A 19,719-nucleotide genomic window follows, 5' to 3' on the forward strand; every position below is an offset into this window, starting at 1 on the left:
ATTTTTGCATATCAAAAGAGATAATGTGTATAAGAGTGTTTGGAAAATTGTGAAGTATTATGTAAACGAGATTTAAAACAATTTTTGTAAAATGTAGGCCTACCTTCATAGCTGTGTAGGTATTACATTAGACAGTTATGCGGTGAAGATTCTTGACTGCACATGGTAGAAACCCATCTGAACTTGCTTGGCAGGAAGAGAATTTTGAAGTTCACCAGGGTAGTTCCTGTGACCTCAGGAATGGCGGTGTTGTGGGGATGGGCTTCAGTCACCACTGCAGTCAGGATTTGAATGACACCAATGTGAGCACCCCCATCCTGCCCCCCATTAAAAATACTTGAAGATCTCTGCTACCCACGGCAGCAGTTAAAAACAAAAAATTCAGTCTGGCTGGCGGGGCTCAGTGGTTGAGCGACGACCTATGAACCAGGAGGTCACGGTTTGATTCCCAGTCAGGGCACAGGCCCAGGTTGCGGGCTCCATCCCCAGTAGGGGGCGTGCAGGAGGCAGCCCGATCAATGATTCTCTCTCATTATTGGTGTTTCTCTCTCTCTCCTCTCCCTTCCTCTCTGAAATCAATACAAATATATTTTTAAAAAAATGAAAATCTCAGTGATGAGGACTTTACGGTCCACTAGGATTTATAAGACCAACCTATTCATGTCGGACCAAAGTGCAGGCGTTCGATTGGCCTGCGGACACTGCTGCCATCCCACAGAAAACGCATTTCTCACATCACGTGCTCTACTCTGTGTTTCAGAAGAAATGTCGTGTTTGATGACCTTTGTTTTTAAAATTTCTTTATTGATTAAGGTATTACATATTTGTTCTCATCCCCCCATTACCTTCACAAACTCCCCCCCACTCATGCCCCCACCCCCCTGTTGTCTGTGTCCACTGGTTAGGCTTATATGCATGCATACAAGTCCTTTGGTTGATCTCTCCCCCTTATCCCCACCCTCCCCTACCTTCCCTCTGAAGTTTTATAGTCTGATCGATGCTTCCCTGTCTCTGGATCTGTTTTTGTTCATCAGTTTATGTTGTTCATCATTTCCCCTAGATGCGTGAGATCATGTGATATTTATCTTTCTCTGACTACTTATTTCACTTAGCATAATGCTCTCCAGTTCCATCCATGTTGTTGCAAATGGTAGAAATTCCTTCTTTTTTCGTGCAGCATAGTATTCCATTGTGTAGATGTACCACAGTGTTTTAATCCATGCATCTACTGATGGGCACTTAGGCTGTTTCCAAAGTTTGATGACCTTTTAAAACTGATTTGGTTCCAGTGTCTGTTCATACTGGCTTAACTCTTTACCTGGTGGAGATACGATGCTCAGAAGGAACCCCCTCCTGCCCCCCACCCTTTCTCCAAGTGAGAGCTGAAGGGGTCCGTGTATTGATCCTTTTCCTGGGCAGGGTGTCACATGTTCTTCTGCATCTTTTCTGACTTTTGCCTGACTGTGGTACTGTTAGCCGGGCAAGACTAGTGAACGGCGTTTCAGTTCTCAAGCTTCTCTTCATCTTCCTTCCCCCGGGACTTGTGACTGTCCCAGCATTGTCTCTGGGGGGAGGGGGCAGTATTTCGTTATGTACATAGGATAATAATGTCTAGAAATGTTGCTGACCTGTTGTTTTTCTGTTCCTTAAAGGAAATCTCAGAATCTCAGACACACTATCATTTCCTCTTGATCTAAGAAGTTAGTGACTCACTTCAGTAAGAAATATATCCTTAAAGGCACAGAAAAAAAAAATACTAAGAATCATAACATTTCTAGTTTCTATTTCTGGGTAACTAGTTGCCCCAGAAATGAGTGGTTCAATAATAATCGTTTTCTTATGCTCCCAGGTTCTGTGGGCCAGGAGTGTGGGAACAGGAAGCAGGGGCATGCTGGGTCTCTGCTCCAGGAGGCTTGGGAGTGACTCAACTATTAATGTTGAAGAGAACCTCAATTTTTAATCAAGCAAGCTAAAAAAAAAATTAACTTTTATTCTCTCGACAGAAAATATTACCAAATCATTTAACAATTTTTTAATTGATTTTTAGAGAGAGAGGGGGTGGTGGGGGATGGGGGAGAGAATGGTTGATTTGTTGTTCCACTTACTGATGCATTCATTGGTTGCTTCTCGTGTGTGCCCAGATCAGGGATTGATCCCAAAATCTTGGCGTATTGGGACTACACTCAAAGCAACTGAGCTAGCTGGCCGGGCTACAGAGTCTTCATTTCTAGGCAGACGTGACCAAAAGGGGCGTGCACCCCAAAACTGTACAAAAGGGAGCGTTACCGAACTGTCTCGGTCTGTAATGTCATTCCTGGGGGCAATGAATGAGAACATTATGTGATTTTGAGGGGGATTTTGTTTGTTATAAAAATACAGCTTCGTTAAATTTACACTTTATTTAATGTCAGCTCCATTAAACTGACGGCGTGTGATTTTGTTTCTCGCTCTGTGTAACATTAGTGCTCACTCTCGAATCTGTGCTGGTGACTTTACATTCTTTTTTCTTACAGGAGGTCCGGCCTGAAGGAGGGGAGCCGAGACCCCCGTTCTCTGCGAAGCTGTTGTGTGGATCTGAGGGGCATGTTCAGGGTCGGAGCTGCTGTGTTTCCTCCCCCCAGAGAGAGAGAGAGAGAGAGAGAGAGAGAGAGGGGAGGGAGGGAGAGAGGGAGAGAGAGAGGGAGGGAGGGAGAGAGGGAGAGAGAGCGCACGCTCAGAATGGGGTGTTTATGATCATTTCCTTCCATTTACGATCATTTCCTTCTGAAGGAAGAGCTTCTGGGCTCTCAGGTCGGAGGGAGAGGGTGCGCCCACCTCACAGGGCACACCGTGACTCAGAGCGTGAGAAAAGGGCGCTCAGATCCTGGGACGTTTCCAACACAAAGCCATGCTGGGCTTTTGAATGAAAAGTAAAATGTGAAGCCAGCGGATGGAAACTTCTTGTAAGGAGACATAAAAACCCCCGCCCTCTTCCTATTTTTAAAAATGAGAGTTGCTTTTGTGAAAGGCTCTGAGCCTCCCTCCAGTGGACTACTTCTTCTTCTTCTCCTTCTTCTCCTTCTTCTTCTTCTTCTTCTTCTTCTTCTTCTTCTTCTTCTTCTTCTTCTTCTTCTTCTTCTTCTTCTTTTTTTTAACAAATCTTTATTATTCAGATGATTACAGTTGTTCCTCTTTTTTACCCCCCATAGCTCCCCTCCACCCAGTTCCCACCCCACCCCATGCCCTTACCCCCCACCCACTGTCCTCGTCCATAGGTGTTCGATTTTTTTTTTTAGGTGTTCGATTTTTGTCCAGTCTCTTCCCGCTCCCCCCACACCCCTTCCCCCCTGAGAATTGTCAGTCCACTCCCCCTTTCTATGCCCCTGATTCTATTATATTCACCAGTTTATTCTGTTCATCAGATTTTTTATTCACTTGATTTTTAGATTTACTTGTTGATAGATATGTATTTGTTGTTCATAATTTTTATCTTTACCTTTTTCTTCTTCTTCCTCTTCTTACAGAATACCTTTCAGCATTTCATATAATACTGGTTTGGTGGTGATGAACTCCTTTAGCTTTTTCTTATCTGTGAAGCTCTTTATCTGCCCTTCAATTTTGAATGATAGCTTTGCTGGGTAGAGTAATCTTGGTTGTAGGTTCTTGCTATTCATCACTTTGAATATGTCTTGCCACTCCCGTCTGGCATGCATAGTTTCTGTTGAGAAATCAGCTGACAGTTGTATGGGTGCTCCCTTGTAGGTAACTAACTGTTTTTCTCTTGCTGCTTTTAATATTCTCTCTTTGTCTTTTGCTCTTGGCATTTTAATTATGATGTGTCTTGGTGTGGTCCTCTTTGGATTCCTCTTGTTTGGGTTCTGTGCACTTCCTGGACTTGTAAGTCTATTTCTTTACCAGGTGGGGGAAGTTTTCTGTTATTATTTCTTCATATAGGTTTTCAGTATCTTGCTCTCTCTCTTCTTCTGGCACCCCCATAATTCTGATGTTGGTACGCTTGAAGTTGTCCCAGAGGCTCCTTACACTATCTTCATATTTTTGGATTCTTTTTTCTTTTTGCTTTTCCAGTTGGGTGTTTTTTGCTTCTTTGTATTTCAGACCTTTGACTTGATTCTTGCGATCCTCTAGTCTGCTGTTGGATCTCTGTATATTATTCTTTATTTCAGTCAGTGTATGCTTAATTTCTAGTTGGTCCTTTTTCATATCCTTGAGGGTCTCACTAAATTTATCGGCGGTTTCTAGAAGATTCTTGAAAAACCTTATAACCATGGTTTTGAACTCTATATCCAGTAGTTTGCTTTCCTCCATTTCTTTCATTTGTGACCTGTTTATTTGTCTCTGCATTTTGGCTGCTTCCCTGAGTTGATAGAGTGGCCTTGTGTGCTAGGTGTCCTATAGGGCCCAGTGGCTCAGCCTCCCCAGTTACCTGAGGTGGACGCTCTTGGTGCACACCTTTGTGAGCTGTGTGCACAGTCTTGTTGTAGTTAAGCCTTGATTGTTGTTGGTATCCCTGGGAGGAATTGACCTCCAGGCCAATTGGCTGTGAGGATCAGCTGTGTCTACAATGGGAGAACTTATGTGCTGGAGACACCCTTATGGGGCAGGACTTGCTTCAGTGGGGCTTTGGTGCTCACTGAGTCTGCCCCCTGAGTGTGTCCCTTATGGGTCTGAGGAGTTGTAATCTGGATGGTCCCACTCTGACCACTGGGTACACTGGCTCTTGGATTTCCAAGGAGGTGCTAATTTAGCCTCTGCCTGAGGCCACCCAGCAGGAGCTACGGAGAGATCTGCAAATTCCTCTTCTTTTTTGGGGTTTGGAGGTGCCCAGATGAGGCCCAGCTGTGAAGCAATGCAAGCTGCTGTGGGATCTTGGGCCTTCTTTTGGATGTTCTGGGTCTCTCTGACCCAGCTGTAGTTTGTTAGGTAATTTTAGATTGCAAAAGGCCAGGCCATTCATATGCAAAAGCCTCTGCGCACAGCTTGGGTGGGGCGGGGTCACAGGGATCAACAGGGCAGAGCAAACAGCAATGGCTTCCCGTCAGCCCTTCCCTAAGAGGCCCCTGGGTCTCAGTGTCTTGCAGTAATCGCTGCAAGCACCTCTGAGAGAAAGCCGCCCTCGAGTTCCGCCCGATGCCAGACAGTCCAGTTTCTCCCCGTATGAGTCTGGGTCCCCAGAGTCTCGCCCAGAACTGGAGTTCAGAGCAGTCGGGAGCTTGTGTCTCCCTCTGGCTTGAAAAAGCCAGCCGCATACTCAGTTGCCAGCCCTCTCTGCGCGCACCTCTGTACCTCTGCAATTTACTTCCACAGCTTCTGTGAGTCTCAGTGTGCTTTTCTCTTTCCTTCTAGTTGTAGAATTTCCACTCAGCCAGCCTTCCTGTGGTTCTGGATGATGTCCGTTTGGTCTTTTAGTTGTAGTTTTGAAGTGGTTGTGCGAGGCAGCAATTTCAGGTGTTTACCTATGCCGCCATCTTGGTTTCTCTCTCGAGTGGACTTCTTTGAGATTAATCTGGCAGAAGCGATCAGACTGGGGGTCAATGATGTCATTCCAGCTCCTCAGCTCACTCCTCGGCATGTGCTGCCCCGGGTTCAGTTTCACCAGAAAAACGAACGCAGGGAACCAAATGGGGTTAGAACCCACGTGGTTTTAGATTTAGAGCCCGCAGTTTCTTTGCCTTTATTTCTGATCAAAAGTAAACTTCACCCATTTTGATGGAACTTCTCTGCGGTTTTAAAAGTTTCTCAGGTCTATGGAATAGAACAGATTCATTACAGAGAAAAGCCCTACAACCAGCCTTGAATACATGGCCCTCATCCCACAGGCTGGGATGGAGAAAAAGAGCCGTGGTCAGCATGTGGCCATCAAATGCCCACTTCCTCTCGCATCAGCGTGTGGCCAGGGGCAAGTTCCATCCTTTTCTCACGTAGAAAAACATGGATATGAGCATCACCTCATGACGTCGTGACAATTAAATGAAATGGCAGTGAACTTCAAACAAAATAAAGAAATCCCCATCTAGTTTCAGGCCCTGGCACCCACGCGGAAGCTCAGAAAATGCTTCAAGTGAAAAAGGAAAGAAAGGAGAAGGCCTGAAATCTCTTCCTGGAGTCTGAATCTAGCCCAGAGCAGAAGAGAGGACCAAGGGGAAGGGGGAGAGCCAGGGCCTTCGGGGTGGGCGCTGAAGGAAGGGCAGGCAGCAGCAGCCTGGAGAAATCCTAACTCAGAGTTTTCTACGAGGCCGAGGTGGGAGCAGGTGAATGGCTATAACTGTCATATATATATTTTTAAATATATTTTATTGATTTTTTTACAGAGAGAAAGGGAGAGGGATAGAGAGTTAGAAACATCGATGAGAGAGAAGCATCGATCAGCTGCTTCGTGCACACCCCCTACTGGGTATGTGCTCGCAACCAAGGTACATGCCCTTGACCGGAATCGAACCTGGGACCCTTGAGTCCGCAGGCCGACGCTCTATCCACTGAGCCAAACCGGTTAGGGCCCACTGTCATATTTTTGGGGTTGAATTCTTTAATTCCAAAACTGATGTGGTGCTAGGATTTCCCCCATTTCATGGGTGAAGAAACCGCGGCTCCGACTGCTGGGCGCCCGGCTCACGGTGGCATATGTAGGGTGTGGGCTCAGGGGCTGTGAATTCGGGTCTCATCTCCTCCAGAGATGCTGTCGCTCCAACTTTCCTCTCTGCTTTTTGCGGCCATGGCTCGCCGGGCCTCCTCTCTGCCTCCTGTAATAGGAGGGGGGCCGCCCTCACCCCTGGATCTTTCTCCCTGACGTGGAATTTGTACCCGGGAGTGGACACACGCAGGGTCTGAGTCTGTAGATAAAATAGTGCCAGAAAGTGATTTGTTTCTACCTCTAGAAAAATGTTTGTACGCTGATTCCTCAGCAATTTGGCCTCTGCGGATTGAGAGTTAAGATCTTACATAATTCAATTAAAACTCTCCAAGTATGTGAGACCCAGCTCATGTGGGTTTCTGTCTACTTGACCTTCAGGGGGAGGGCGGTACTGGCGCTGCCTCAGGGAGATCGCAATCAGGAAAATCCAGCAGGATTTATGTTTCTCACGGTGCGTGAGCACGACAGCGTGGGCCGTGCGTGGGCCGTTCTCGCCTCTGGCCGTGGAAGCACGAGGCCTTCATGGTGGTTTGCTTTATTAGCACGATGAGCCGTGGCTGCCACACCGACTGCCCAGGGACCCCGCGTCGCCTCTGTGTTGTTTGCTGAGCAGTTTTGCTCAGCTCTGGCGCGAACACCCCTCCTTGGTTACATCTGCAAGTCACCGTTTCTGGACCAGGTCGTGGGTGGTGCTGGGGGGCGGAGTGGGGGGGCGCTCAGTGTGTCATTGCAGGTGGTCACAGTGCATCCCGTGTAGCCTGTGGGATGCTGGCCATGGCATGGGCAACCCCCGCTCCCCCCTCCCCCGACGCCCCTCTGTATAGGAGGAGAGAAAATTCCCTACCTTCCCCAGGGGAAGAAATTCCAGTCTGTTCTGCCAGATTCCAGGGCACTGAGTGCTGAAGTTTTCCCGTCTCTCGTCTCTCGCTTGGTAAGAGGGCCGGGTCCTCCTGAGCCAGGCAGGCCCAGCCGATGATGCAGGGGTGCTGGGGCGGCCCAGAGGCTCGGACACTGGCGATCAGACGTGGATTTAGGTTGAAGCCCCTGCGTAGGCCTCGACTTCCAACCCGGTTTTACCAGACCCCCGGCCCTGGGAGTCAGGTCCCTTTGTGATGGTCCCACATGGGACTATGGGGCCCCGAGGCGGTCCGTGGAGGACAGAATGCTGGTTTCCTGGCTCCTTGCCTGAAGCACATGCTGGTATCACCCACATCTCACTGTAAGCGTGAGCCCTCTGTCTCTGTGTTAAAAGCTGTCCGTGTCATCGAGGTATCGGTAAGTATTATGTGTGAAACTTGGTGTAGAGGGTTGAATAGTGTTGCCCCCCACAAATTTATTTGTTAAAGTCCTAACTCCTCGTATCTCAGAATGTGACTTTAAAGAGGAAAATGAGGTCATTCGAGTGGGCCCTAATCCAGTATGACTGGTGTCCTCACAAGAAAGGGGAATTTGGGGACAGATACACATAAGAGGGAAGACAGTGTGGAGGACACAGACAACCATCTATGGCCAGGGAGAGAGGCCTGGGACAGCTCCTTCCCTCACGGTCCTTCAGCCCTGCCCACACCTCCATCTCCGTTCCAGCCTCTAACACGGGAGACGACACATTTCTGTTGTCTGAGCCACTTGTTTGTGGCGGCCTCGGCAGACTCCTGGGCGTGGCAGCCAGGCCGGGCCACCCTCTTGTAAAGGAGAAGTGCGCACAGCACCCTGCGGTGTTGGGATCCACCCGGCCTTGTCGCCACCGCTCGAAGACTGTCCTGGGGATGCCATTTGCTTGACTGCAAGAAACTCCTCAATGTCTGTCAGCAAACTGTCCTACTGGCCACAGGGAGAAGGCTTCAGTCTACTCCTGCCTTTTTACAGGGAGGAAATTGGGGTAGGGTTTTTGTGATCTGAGTTGGGTCACGGGAGGTCAGATCAGTGGTAGAGTGGAGTAGGTTGGAGGCTGCCTACCTTATAGTCTTATCCATCGATTGCTGAGAATCCTCTGATTCTTAGTAAGAAGTGGCTAAAAACATGATGGGAAACATTTTTTCAGTCCTGAAATACGTAGCACAGCGCTGGCCACGCGGTAGAAGCTAAAAATTGTAACTATTTCTAGTAGTGTCCAATTTTGGAAAAGGATTGCTTATCTTAGGTTAGCAGTCGGGAGGGGGGTGTCTGTCCTTAAAATCTATACATTATCGGTGGTGCTTAATAAAAGTATTTTTAATGATATTGTTGGGCCTCAATGTGCTGCCTTTAGCAATCCAAGTTATAGCAGTTTTAACTTTGTGTTACATTACTAGGAAACCACCTCTGAAAAAATAGGTCTTCACCATCTGGTAGTCAGTCTATACAGAAATATTTCTTTAACCAATATAACTTTCAGTATTTTATGAGAGAAGGTGATAAGGCAAATTTCCAAGTATCTCTAATAAACTATCATATTTGCTAATCAATAAAAATAAGGTTTAATTCACTAAAATGACGGGAAATATGGTATTTTCTATCGTCCTCTGTTTTGCAGACTAAATTTTCTGGCCTGTGAGTGACCATCTGCTGAAAAATGGCTCAAAGTAGGTACATTTTTATGGTTTTGCAAACATCAGAAGAACAGGGATTCTCTTTTCCCAAACACAAGATCCCCAGCGTTGCTATTAGTCTAGAATAATAAATACATATTATTCAGTAGGTGCTTGTTGAGTGAATCAATGTGTGAATGAGTTTCTTGGTGGGGTTCTGTGAACAGAGGGAAAGGAAGTAACATGTCAGTGAAGAATGAACATTTTTAGCCCTGGCCGGTTTGGTTCAGCGGATAGAGTGTCGGCCCTCGGACTGAAGGGTCCCGGGTTCGATTCTGGTCAAGGGCATGTTCTCCGGCTTTGGTCGGGGTACGTGCAGGAGGCAACCAATTGATGTGTTTCTCTCACATCGATGTTTCTCTCTGTCTTTCCCTCTCCCTTCCTCTCTCTCTAAAAAGCAATGGGAAAACATCCTCAGGTGAGGATGAACAAAACAAAAAACAAACAAAAAAAGAATGAACATTTTCACTTTGGAAAAGGCAGGCATTTATTGTAGTGAGATTACACTGAAGTTTCTATGCGACCTGACGCATATAAAGTAACAGCCTCCGCGCGCCTAGGGAGACACCCCTGAACCGCAAGGTAACTCAAAGTGCTATCGATGGAATGCGTTTTCACCCATCGATCCCAGTTAGAAGGCAGGTGATTAGAAGGACACATGGAAGTATTTTCACGACGGCCTTCTCTTTCCCCGGCGTTCGTGGTGCCCTGACACCCCACAGGGGCCCCTGCGGGTCAGTCTGCCGCCCCCCTGCTGCTTAGAGAGCTGCTGACGGAGTTAGACATCCCCTTAAACGGAGCTCGTGGAAACTATGAAACTGGCATGACATTAGAAGCAACATAAACAAAAGAAAACAATAGTTTTAAACACCAGCCAGTAGAAAGTGCCCCAGGAGGTGGAGAAGAGCAGGGCAGTGTACCCCAAGTTCACAAACAAACAGACACGTGTTTATGTGGACATCTTTGCACCCGACGCCTTGTCTGGAACACACTATACGTGAGCTGTGTGTGCACGGATAGGTGCACGCAGCCAGCACCGAGGGCCGTGCAGCTGTCCTCGCTGAGGGCTACACGACTCTCGAAGGAGCTTATTCTGACTTCTAGAAAACAGTCTGGAAGCAGTTCACGCGACCACCGCATCTGCCACGCCTGGCGCCTCCTAGATGTAGGACTCCTTGGCGTAGAGGAGCTGCTCAGCCTCGAAGGCCGGCTGGCAGCAGCGCCCCGCCAGGCAGTCCCACGGGCTCCGCTGCGTGGACTCGGACACAGCTCTGAGCCGGTGCAGCTCGGGCCTCCCCATGACGGCCACTTGTCCGACCGTCTCCACAGAAGCACAGCCAGTCCTGCTCCGGCTCCAGCTCGCAGTCCTGGGCGAGAGCCTGTGCCCGTCGAGTGGCTCTTGGCCGCATGTGTTCCCCGAGTCCCCTCCGTGGTGCCCGGGCAGGCGAGGCGCCAGCCCCGAGTCCAGGCTGAGCATCCTGGCCCGCAGGCTGCCAACCGTCTGGCTCCCATGGGCAGCGAGCGCCGGGGCCTGGCCCCGCACGGCCTCTTCGTAGGAGGGGGGGCTGCCGGGCCTCGTCCTGTCCACCAGCCGGAACACGTCCTCCCCAGACAGGGCACAGGATCTTGGGCTGAAGTCCAGAGCTGCTTGACTGTGGGTTTCAGACAAGTTCTCCTGGACGATTCGCCCGGCGAGCTGGCTCTCCCTTCTGAAGTCCTTCCTGCCGGGGTCTCTGGCCAGGCCTTTGGCTCTCACCGACAGGCTGGGGGGCTTGGGCAGCGTCCTTTTGTGCGAGGCGAAGGAGAAGGACATGGAGTGTTTTTTTATTTCTCTGTTGGGCTTACTTTTATCTGTCTTCGTAAAAGACTGATGTCTGCTGAAGAAGTTTCTCCTGGGGCTGGAGGGGGAAGCCGGGGGCGAGCTGTCAGAGGAGGCATCCAGGGAGCCGCTGGAGCAGGCCGTGGGCGCCCGTCCCTGCGGGGACACTGCGCCCTGCGTGGAGCTCTGCCCCCACAGGTCCTGCGGCCTCTGGCTCCCACCTTCCACCGCGGGAAACACCTCCTCTGGGAAGGGGTCCTCGGCCTCCTCACTTCCCGAGCCGGAGGCCGGCCGGGCCGCGGGAGCGTCCTCGCTGCGTGTCAGTTTTGGGTTAGCTTGCCGGCTCCCCAGGCGCTCTGGTGAGGGCGACACGCTGGGCTCCGAGTGCCTCCTGTCTGGGTCGCCGAGGGAGCGTTTCAGCCTGGCCACAGTGCTGGCCACGGGCTCCACGCGGGCAGCTGTGTCCCAGGGCCCCGGGGGCAGCCTGGCCGGGGAGCCGAGGGCGCTGCCGCAGTCCCCGTCAGGGTCGTTGCTGTCATAGGCCGAGTCATTCTGCAGGGTCGACGCGTCTGCAGACATGAAAGGGAGGTTGAGCTTTTGCTCAGATTCTTTAAGAGGAGCTTTCGTACAGCTCACTCACCCTATCGAGTGTGGCAGTGGGTAATTTGGTGAAGCTACTTTGGGGTTTGAAAGGAAAGGTATTTGCCACATTAAATATTTGCTTCTTTCAAAATTGACTCTGTCAATGGGGACAGGGAGGGAGGGAGGGAGGAAACAGCATTTCACTGAATATGGACTGATCTTTACTTTAAAAACGATCCTTTGAATGGCCTTCTTGGGTCCATTTCCATTTTAAAGGCCCGTATTCCAATAGTGGAAATAGAAGGTTATGACCCGGCCCCTGGCTCAGGTTCATCAGCAAGACTAGCAGTTTCTGATTGGGAACAGGCAGGGCCCAGGCGCAGCCCGTGAGTGCCTCCAGCCTGCGGAGACGCTGCAGGGAGAGCCCTGTGCGCAGTTAACCTCCTCCCCACGGTGAGTCCACACTCAGCCCGGGCCCTGTCACAGCGGCTCCTGCTTCATAACCAGGGACACTGGACACTGCGATGCAATGCGAGGCCGAGAGCGCGCCCTACCTGAGCCGTCCGTGTGCTCCAGAGAGTCATCGGAGATAGAACTGGAATGCACTGGAATGTTCTCCCCGAAGATTTCCAAGCAGTTGTCGATGAGGAATTCCACCAAAGTCTTCACCTGGGAGGACACGTGAGCAGATGGTCAGCTTAAAGGCATCTTTATTTCTTAAAGGGAGGGGGACAGGACAGGGTCAGCTGTCAGGGCGGTGCCACAAGGAGCCTAAGAGAGGTTCTGTGTCTGGAAAGAGCTGACAGAAAACCTGGTACCCATCATCTGTATTAAAGTTATTTTTTTTTTTTTAAATATATTTTATTGATTTTTTACAGAGAGGAAGAGAGAGGGACAGAGAGTTAGAAACATCAATGAGAGAGAAACATCGATCAGCTGCCTCCTGCACACCCCCCACTGGGGATGTGCCCGCAACCAAGGCACATGCCCTTGACCGGAATCGAACCTGGGACCCTTGAGTCCGCAGGCCGACGCTCCATCCACTGAGCCAAACCGGCTTCGGCTAAAGTTATTTTTGAGACATGCACGTTTTTATTGAGAATCTGAATGTTTCCTTTAAGTAAGGAGTGTCTCAAACCCGTAGCTGGACTGAGTGTGATGCACAGAGGACAGAGTGAAGGCGTTCTGCCCTGGGAAACGGGTGTGAACATCGGAAGCACTAAACTCTGTCTCTGGGAGGTCGAAGGCCGCGGCCTAGGCTTAGTCAGGTTCATGAAACGCATGCGGCTAAGAGTGGAGCTGTGACCAAGACACCCTGCGTTTCCCATCTTCGCTGTGATGGCGGACAGTCAGAGAGACGCAGAGGCATTGCATCACTTCGATGTGCAGGCGGGCGGGCAGTGAGAACAGAAACTGAGTTTCCCAGAAATAGGCTGGAACAAACCTGATTGTTCAAGTCTTTCTGGGCTTCCAATGAGAGGTTCTGGTCATTCTCCCGGGTCAGCATGTTGGGCCCCACGCAGATGGCGAGGTTGCTGGCGTCCATCTTGCTGACCTCGGCGTTCTTGCTGACCAGGTAGAGCACGGAGAGCAGGTGCTTGAGCAGCAGCAGGTTGGGCCGCGGCAGTTTCTCTGCGACCCTGCAATGAGGTTCCGGGGAGGGGGCGCGGTTCAGAGGCGCCAGTGGCTTTGCTGGCTGCAGTGTAGCAGCCGAAACCCCCTCAGCCAGACTTCCTTTAAAATGAGGAAGGTGCTGCCTTCACAAGGAACATTGTGAAATGCTCATTCACACTCCTCCAAGGGCAACTGACACGGGATGAAACTGGCTAACCAGGCATGTGACAGCCTAAGACACCGACACCAATGACACGTCCTGTTATTTACATAGATCCTAGGTTTGGAAGCATTAACTCCTGCAATACACACCAGAGCTTAATATTTTGGAAACTATTTTTGTAGAAGAATCATTTAGCCATGTAGAATGCCTTTTTGTTCCTAACACTGCAAGACTGTGTGTTGTGTGTGTGTTTTTAACACAATCATTTGCCTTTTTCTGACCTGTGACCATGGAACAAAGATGAGACATTTCTGCACCATTCTGAGAAATCTTTACGGAGAAGAAATCAGTGTATTAGGCATCTTCGTAACTATGGTCAAGGCAGCATTTCAACGGCAACATTATTACTAACAAATAATAAATTAGGTTCTTAAAGCCTCTCTTTTTCAAAAAAATGAAATGGTGACTCTAATATATGGATCATTTTCATTTTTCATAAGATGTATTGTTCTGAAAGAGCTTTATGTCTTTAAGTAGAAAGTAATTTTCATTTTGGGGCAAACACTCTAATGTCTTCAATTCTATAAATATATTTCATTGAAAATATTTAGCCATGTGGGCAATCATAATATATAGGCACACTCTCATAGGATTTGGCAAAAGTGTTGATATTTTAAAGTTAGGCATTTAAGATTCTCTAGTTACCAAGAGGCCATATTTCACTCACATATGTAATTACTTTCCCTATCACTGGAGTTTGTTTTTATATAGTTCTCATGTTGGTTAATTAGAAGAAGATGAAGTATATTATGGTATTTAATGAACAAAATAATCCCTTTTGATTGTTCTCTGTGCTTTCAGGGATGCTTTCTGGGAGAATGGTTGTCTTGCAGGACACCAGCCAATGTAGGTTAAGGAAAACCCCAAATTCCTACACCTGGCTGGCTAGCCGTTTTGAAGCTTTCATCTATGATTCTGCCTCATTCCTTCTCAAACGACTTCTCTTTTTAGACTCCCCCACCTCTTGTGATTTGTACTGAAGTTCATGTTCTACTTTTTGAAAAAGTATCTACTTTCCTTTGGCCGAAACGGTGTTTGTAAATGTCCAGGGTAATTCCTGATTTTTATTCTGGGAATAGATGAGCAGTTCCACTCGGATCCCCTAATCATTACAATGTGCGTGAAGCACTCTGCTACGCGATGAATGAAGAGATGGAGTCCATGTGGGAGGACCTGACAACTTACTGTTTCAGGGCCTCGATCCTGTCCTCCTCATTCTGTCTCTCCAGGGCACCCATCCAGTCCTCAAACAGGTCACAGGAGAGCAGCTTCCGGGGGATACTTCGGAGGAAGTCCTGGAGGATGAAGAAAGGGTACCGTTTGGTCTGTTTGTGCTGCGTAACGTGCTGGTGTCTTTGTCTCAACTTTGTTCCATCTCAGGGAACCTATGCTCATCTTGCCACAGGCTGTGCCCCCTCCTTCCTGCATTTGATTAGTTTGAAGGAGATCTCTCTCTTGAGTTGTCTCTCAGCATCTTCCTACAACAGGCACAGTAAGGGCACCATCCAAGGGGCCACAAGATTTAGGGGTATGGACTTGGCCATGGGACAACCCAAGTGCCTTTCTCCTCAAAATGCTGGAGAACTTTAAAGCCTCACTTTCTGTTGGAATATGGGATCATAGAAACACAGATGTTTATATAATAAACAAAAAGCTCAACTTAAGCAAACTGTAAGATCAGTGTACTTTGATTTGTAGAGAGAAGAACCCATTTCTTTTATCTGAGCATTAACGTATCAGAGCCCATTGGCAGGTTCTTTGGCGCCAATGCTGTGAACTCACCTTAAAGACCACCGCCAGGAGGTGCACGGGGAGACTTTTCAGATCCACCATGACTCCCGAGTTGAGCTCCTCCTTGAGCTCTTTGCGGGCTTTCTCGTTGGCTGCTTTCCTAAATATCCCTTCAGTGGAAGGGCCTTTCAGGCACAGAACAGTGAGGATGTCCTAGAGGAAAGAGGCACAGGAATAGGAAACGGTTACCCTTGGTTTGAAGACATACTTTGCTACTAATACACTAGAAACCTATATTTAGGTAGGAGAAAGAGAATTAAAATAGTGCATATGCACAGTAGCTAACTTTATCTATCATAAAGTATCCTCTCCATTAAAGTTAGTTCCCCATGACCCTAAGTTAGTCTTAACAAGTGACCACTGATGCCAGTTGTTCCTTTCAGTCCAGTTGCTATCAACTCTTCCTCCACCCTCCATTTTTCTGAGAGGAGGTGCATTGTGAAAGCTCTCATTTGCACATACTAAAACTGCTTCAGGCCTCCTTCCTGTGACCCATTCCACACACACTTTGGATTTCTGGTCAGATATGCTACACCACATCTCTGTCTGTTGATATTTCAGAAGCCACACATTTTCAACATTCTTAACTCTATGAAGTCAAGGACAGAGCGACCGTCAATCTGAGCTCATTGGCAAATACAAGAAATTTCTAGAATGTAAGGGACTGGCCTGCCTGCATCCCTGGCGGAAACCATTTCTAAGGGGGGAACACACGAAAGATCGGCCTCGACAAGGTTAGATGAGGCTGACATTCCGGCTGCCCAAGGACTTTTCACATCTGGCAGAAAGCTGAAGTAGGGTGACAAGTAAACGCGCTCCTACCTGGATGGGTCTGGGGAGGGTGTCATCGTCACCACAGATAATCGACAAGGGCTGATCAAACAAGGACGCTTTCAATTCTGGCTCTGAAGCCCCAGAAAAATCTGATGGAGGAGAAAGCCTTCTCATGGGAAAGGGCCAGGACAGCACCTTCTTTCTCTTCTTAATTTCTACCGCCAAGAAAACAAGGCAAGGTGAAAATTTAGATTAAAATATTAACAAACAGAGATCCATGTCAGACAGTGGGTATCGTCAGCCACATAATGTCACCTCTGGTATGCCATATGGGGGAAAAACTTTTGCAAAAACTGAGAAAGCAAAGGGCATGAATCTTAATCTCTAAACATAAACCCAGAAAACCACCACAATGTTACCAGGGCAACCAGCCCCTAAACATCAACACCAGGGTTCTTCAAAGTCTCCACCTTTCCTGTTTTTACCCTTCACCCGCTGTTGGCTGCAGAAAACTGGCAACACCTAACTGTGCGGGTCATAAACCACCATCTTAACCTATTGACCTTAGTAGCTTAGTGGACATCTTTCATGTGAAATACATTATTTTAATTTGCTCCTTTGAAGAAAATAAAACTTACAAAGAGAGGAACTGACTTGCTCAAGAGGGCGGGCTGCAGCCTCGCTCGCACCACCGGCCACTAGAGGGAGCTACATCACTCAGCCTGTCTGCAGTTCCCCTTCCCTCCAGGGTTGCCGCGGGCGGCTGCCTTAGGACCGGGAGAGCACAAACTGCTGCAGAAAGGCCCGAGCTTAGACACGGCAATTGGGAATTATCAGAGAACATCACCAAGATATTCTATCTTTGCAAAGTCCTGAAGACGTGTGTGCAATGGGCACTGCCTTTCACAAGTTTCCTTCCTTTTCTCCTTTCTCTCTGCTCCCTTCTCCTTTTTTTCCTAATTAGGAAAGCTGTGTTTTCTAAATGCACTGGCGTATGTTTCTATACAATTTATACTGGCATGTGGAAGAGGCTGGGTGGAGAAGTGACCTTTTCCCATGGTTCAAGAGAACTGGGTCTGGGTTATGTTATAAGGTAATGCACTGTGAAAAGAGTGAAAAGTGAACCGTGTGCCCTAGCCTGTTTGGCTCAGTGGATAGAGCGTTGGCCTGCGGACTGAAGGATCCTCGGCTGATTCCGGTCAAGGGCACATGCCTGGGTTGCAGGCTCGATCCCCAGTGGGGACATGCAGGAGGCAGCCAATCAATGATTCTCTCTCATCATTGATGTTTCTATCTCTTTCCCTTCCTTTCTGAAATCAATAAAAATATATTAAAAAAAAAATAGTGGGTTCTTTGGAATTGGATGTCCGCAAGGATTGAGCTCTTAGATTCACTTTCCATCACCAAAGTAAGAAAGGGGAAAAGGCATTGTGTGTTTTTCATGTGTCCGTATGCTTTCATTGTCAAAACAGGGTGGCCAGGAGACCTGTCGCCCACTAGGAGCCCCTTGGAGAGCAGGGGTGGTTCCGAGGGGTCTTTTCTGTCTGATGCTCAGGGGGCTGGGGCCTCCACTTGAGTGTGGATGTTCTGCGGTCTTTAAGAACACATCATACAAATAATTCCTAGTAGAGAAACGTCCTGTGGTTTTGCAAACCAAGAACATTTGCTGTTAGCACTTACATAAAAGATCAGTATGTTTTCAAAACTCACCAATTAGCTGGCAAATGCTATCTTCACTCTCACATGATGCCAACAGAGGATGTTGCTTGATATCACCCTAAAAGCATGTTTACTTTGGTTAAACACAATGACTGAAGAAACCTACCCAGGCTTCCCCCACAAAATGCTCATATAACATTTTATTCATATTAAAAATTAGCCATAGAGTCCACTGATTTCTTTCTAGCTTCTAGAATCAACAGTAAAGCAGTGATTGTTTCGTATAAGAGTTTAACACACTGCACTTAGGATACTAATTTTCTACTCTAATAATTAAATAAGCCAAACAATATTCAATTAAAGCAGAAAGTTTTCCCTCTTCTCACAATGCAGATAAAAACTTTAAAAAATTGCTTTCTTACCTCTGATTGACATTCAATTAATGTCTCCATATTATTGACATTTAGTGTTTTCGACTAAAAGAGAAAAAAATTAGGTTAGGTAAACATTTGGCTCAAGCCTCTGAAATTATGAAGGAGTAAAGACGAGAGGGGCACATACAGCATTGCAGCTGCTTGTCAGCTTCATCAGAAGTTTGGCCGACTGTCCTGATGAAGTCGCCTCCCGTGCGGCCTCGCTCTGCCTACAGAGAAATCAAATGGGAGAGGGTTAGGAGGGACACACAGGGTCAGCCGGCCAATTTCAGTGCCACTTCGCCAGGACACTAAGCCTGAAACTATTGGGTAGGAAAGTTGTCATTTAAAGTACAGACGTCTGTTACCAGATGTCTTATGCTATTTGGAACAGCATCTGAATTCACATTTCTAAATGAGTTAAGCCTGATAGCATCACCAGGCCAAATTCTATTATGCATTTATTACATTCCCATCAAGAGAGAATGTGATGACAAGTCCAGTAACAACTAACTTTTGGGGGAGAGCTCACTCTGCGTAAGGTATCATAGTAAGAGCTTTGCATGAATTTGCTCATCCGACCCGAAAAGAGGAAAGCTCAGACATAAGACAAAGGGAACATTTACAGAATTCCGAAGAACAGGCTTCTCCCGAAGCAGAGCTGCCGTGCTCAGAATCTGTACAGCACTGTTGCACCCTCCACCGTGTCCTTAGGATCGATCTGAAAGCCCAGCGACCTGCTAGCAGCCTGCTTCCCGGCGCCGGTGAACTGATGGCACTTACCCTGGGGGTGGAGGGGAATCCCAGCCAGAGCTCCGCTACGTCCGTCCGGGGAGCTGTGGGGACCTTGGGGACCAGGAGAGGCAGTGCGACACCCGTTAATCCGCTGGCAGGAGACAGACTGCGCTGCCTTCACGTGTTCTGCATTATAAGCGAGGGGCGGGCAGGTGGAAATTCACCACATGCTGGGACCGGAAAGAACATCATGGGCCGTCACCCTGCACAGCCAGACGCCGGAGAGCACCCGCTTCCTCATTCCTTTTAGGGCAGCTCTGGGTCTTTTTATTTTTTATTCCTTCCACTTGAGAGGAAAAGAAAATCTGTAAACTGCTGGGTGGAAAAGATGACACATGGCCATAGGTGAAGGCTCTGATTAATGTCACAGGTGGGATGTGTGACTAGAGAATGGGTTATTCTGTACGTAAACATCATTTTCTTTTCTAAAGTGGTCATTTCTGGTGCCCTGACCCCTTTTTTTGGTATACTGTTTGCGGGCTGTCTCTTCTCCCACCCACCATATACTATTTTCATCTGTCACCATACTTATAAAAAATTTTAAAAACTATATATTTATTGACTTCAGAGAGGAAGGGAGAGGGAGAGAGAGAAACATCAATGATGAGAGAGAATCATTGATCGGCTGCCTCCTGCACACCTCCTGTTGGGGATCAAGCCCACAACCCGGCATGTGTCCTTGACTGGAATTGAACCCCAAACCCTTTAGTCCACAGGCCGACACTCTATCCACTGAGCCAAACTGGCTAGGGCAGTACTTTGATTAGCATCCTCTGGGTGCACGATGTTGGCCCTCCAAGAAACCCAAGCTGTGCGGCGGAGAAACGGTCACCACCAAAGCCAGGTCCGTTTCC

General features: G+C 48.2%; 1 protein-coding gene across 1 annotated transcript; it reads right to left on the reverse strand.

Moving 5' to 3' along the window:
* Positions 1-9,663: 9,663 nt before the first annotated feature.
* TAGAP (T cell activation RhoGTPase activating protein) lies at positions 9,664-19,085 on the reverse strand. The gene is made up of 10 exons (XM_008154659.3): positions 18,854-19,085; positions 18,219-18,300; positions 18,080-18,133; positions 17,709-17,775; positions 16,047-16,213; positions 15,216-15,377; positions 14,619-14,728; positions 13,041-13,236; positions 12,151-12,265; positions 9,664-11,583 (listed from the first exon to the last, which is right to left on the reverse strand). The coding sequence occupies exons 2-10, from the start codon at positions 18,243-18,245 to the stop codon at positions 10,355-10,357; spliced, it is 2,127 nt and encodes a 708-aa protein (XP_008152881.2). The 5' UTR covers positions 18,246-18,300; positions 18,854-19,085; the 3' UTR covers positions 9,664-10,354.
* Between the last annotated feature and the right edge of the window lie 634 nt (positions 19,086-19,719).

The sequence above is a fragment of the Eptesicus fuscus genome, chromosome 10 (genome assembly GCF_027574615.1).
Source record: "Eptesicus fuscus isolate TK198812 chromosome 10, DD_ASM_mEF_20220401, whole genome shotgun sequence".
Taxonomy (NCBI): domain Eukaryota; kingdom Metazoa; phylum Chordata; class Mammalia; order Chiroptera; family Vespertilionidae; genus Eptesicus; species Eptesicus fuscus.

What these genes read in the sequence shown, in the direction of transcription:
- TAGAP (XM_008154659.3), bottom strand. Translation starts at nt 18,245, where the DNA reads ATGAAGCTGACAAGCAGCTGCAATGCT. An exon ending in TAATTGAATGTCAATCAGAG is followed by an intron (nt 17,776 to 18,079) that starts GTAAGAAAGCAA and finishes ACATGCTTTTAG; the next exon opens with GGTGATATCAAGCAACATCC. An exon ending in TAGCATTTGCCAGCTAATTG is followed by an intron (nt 16,214 to 17,708) that starts GTGAGTTTTGAA and finishes TCTTGGCGGTAG; the next exon opens with AAATTAAGAAGAGAAAGAAG.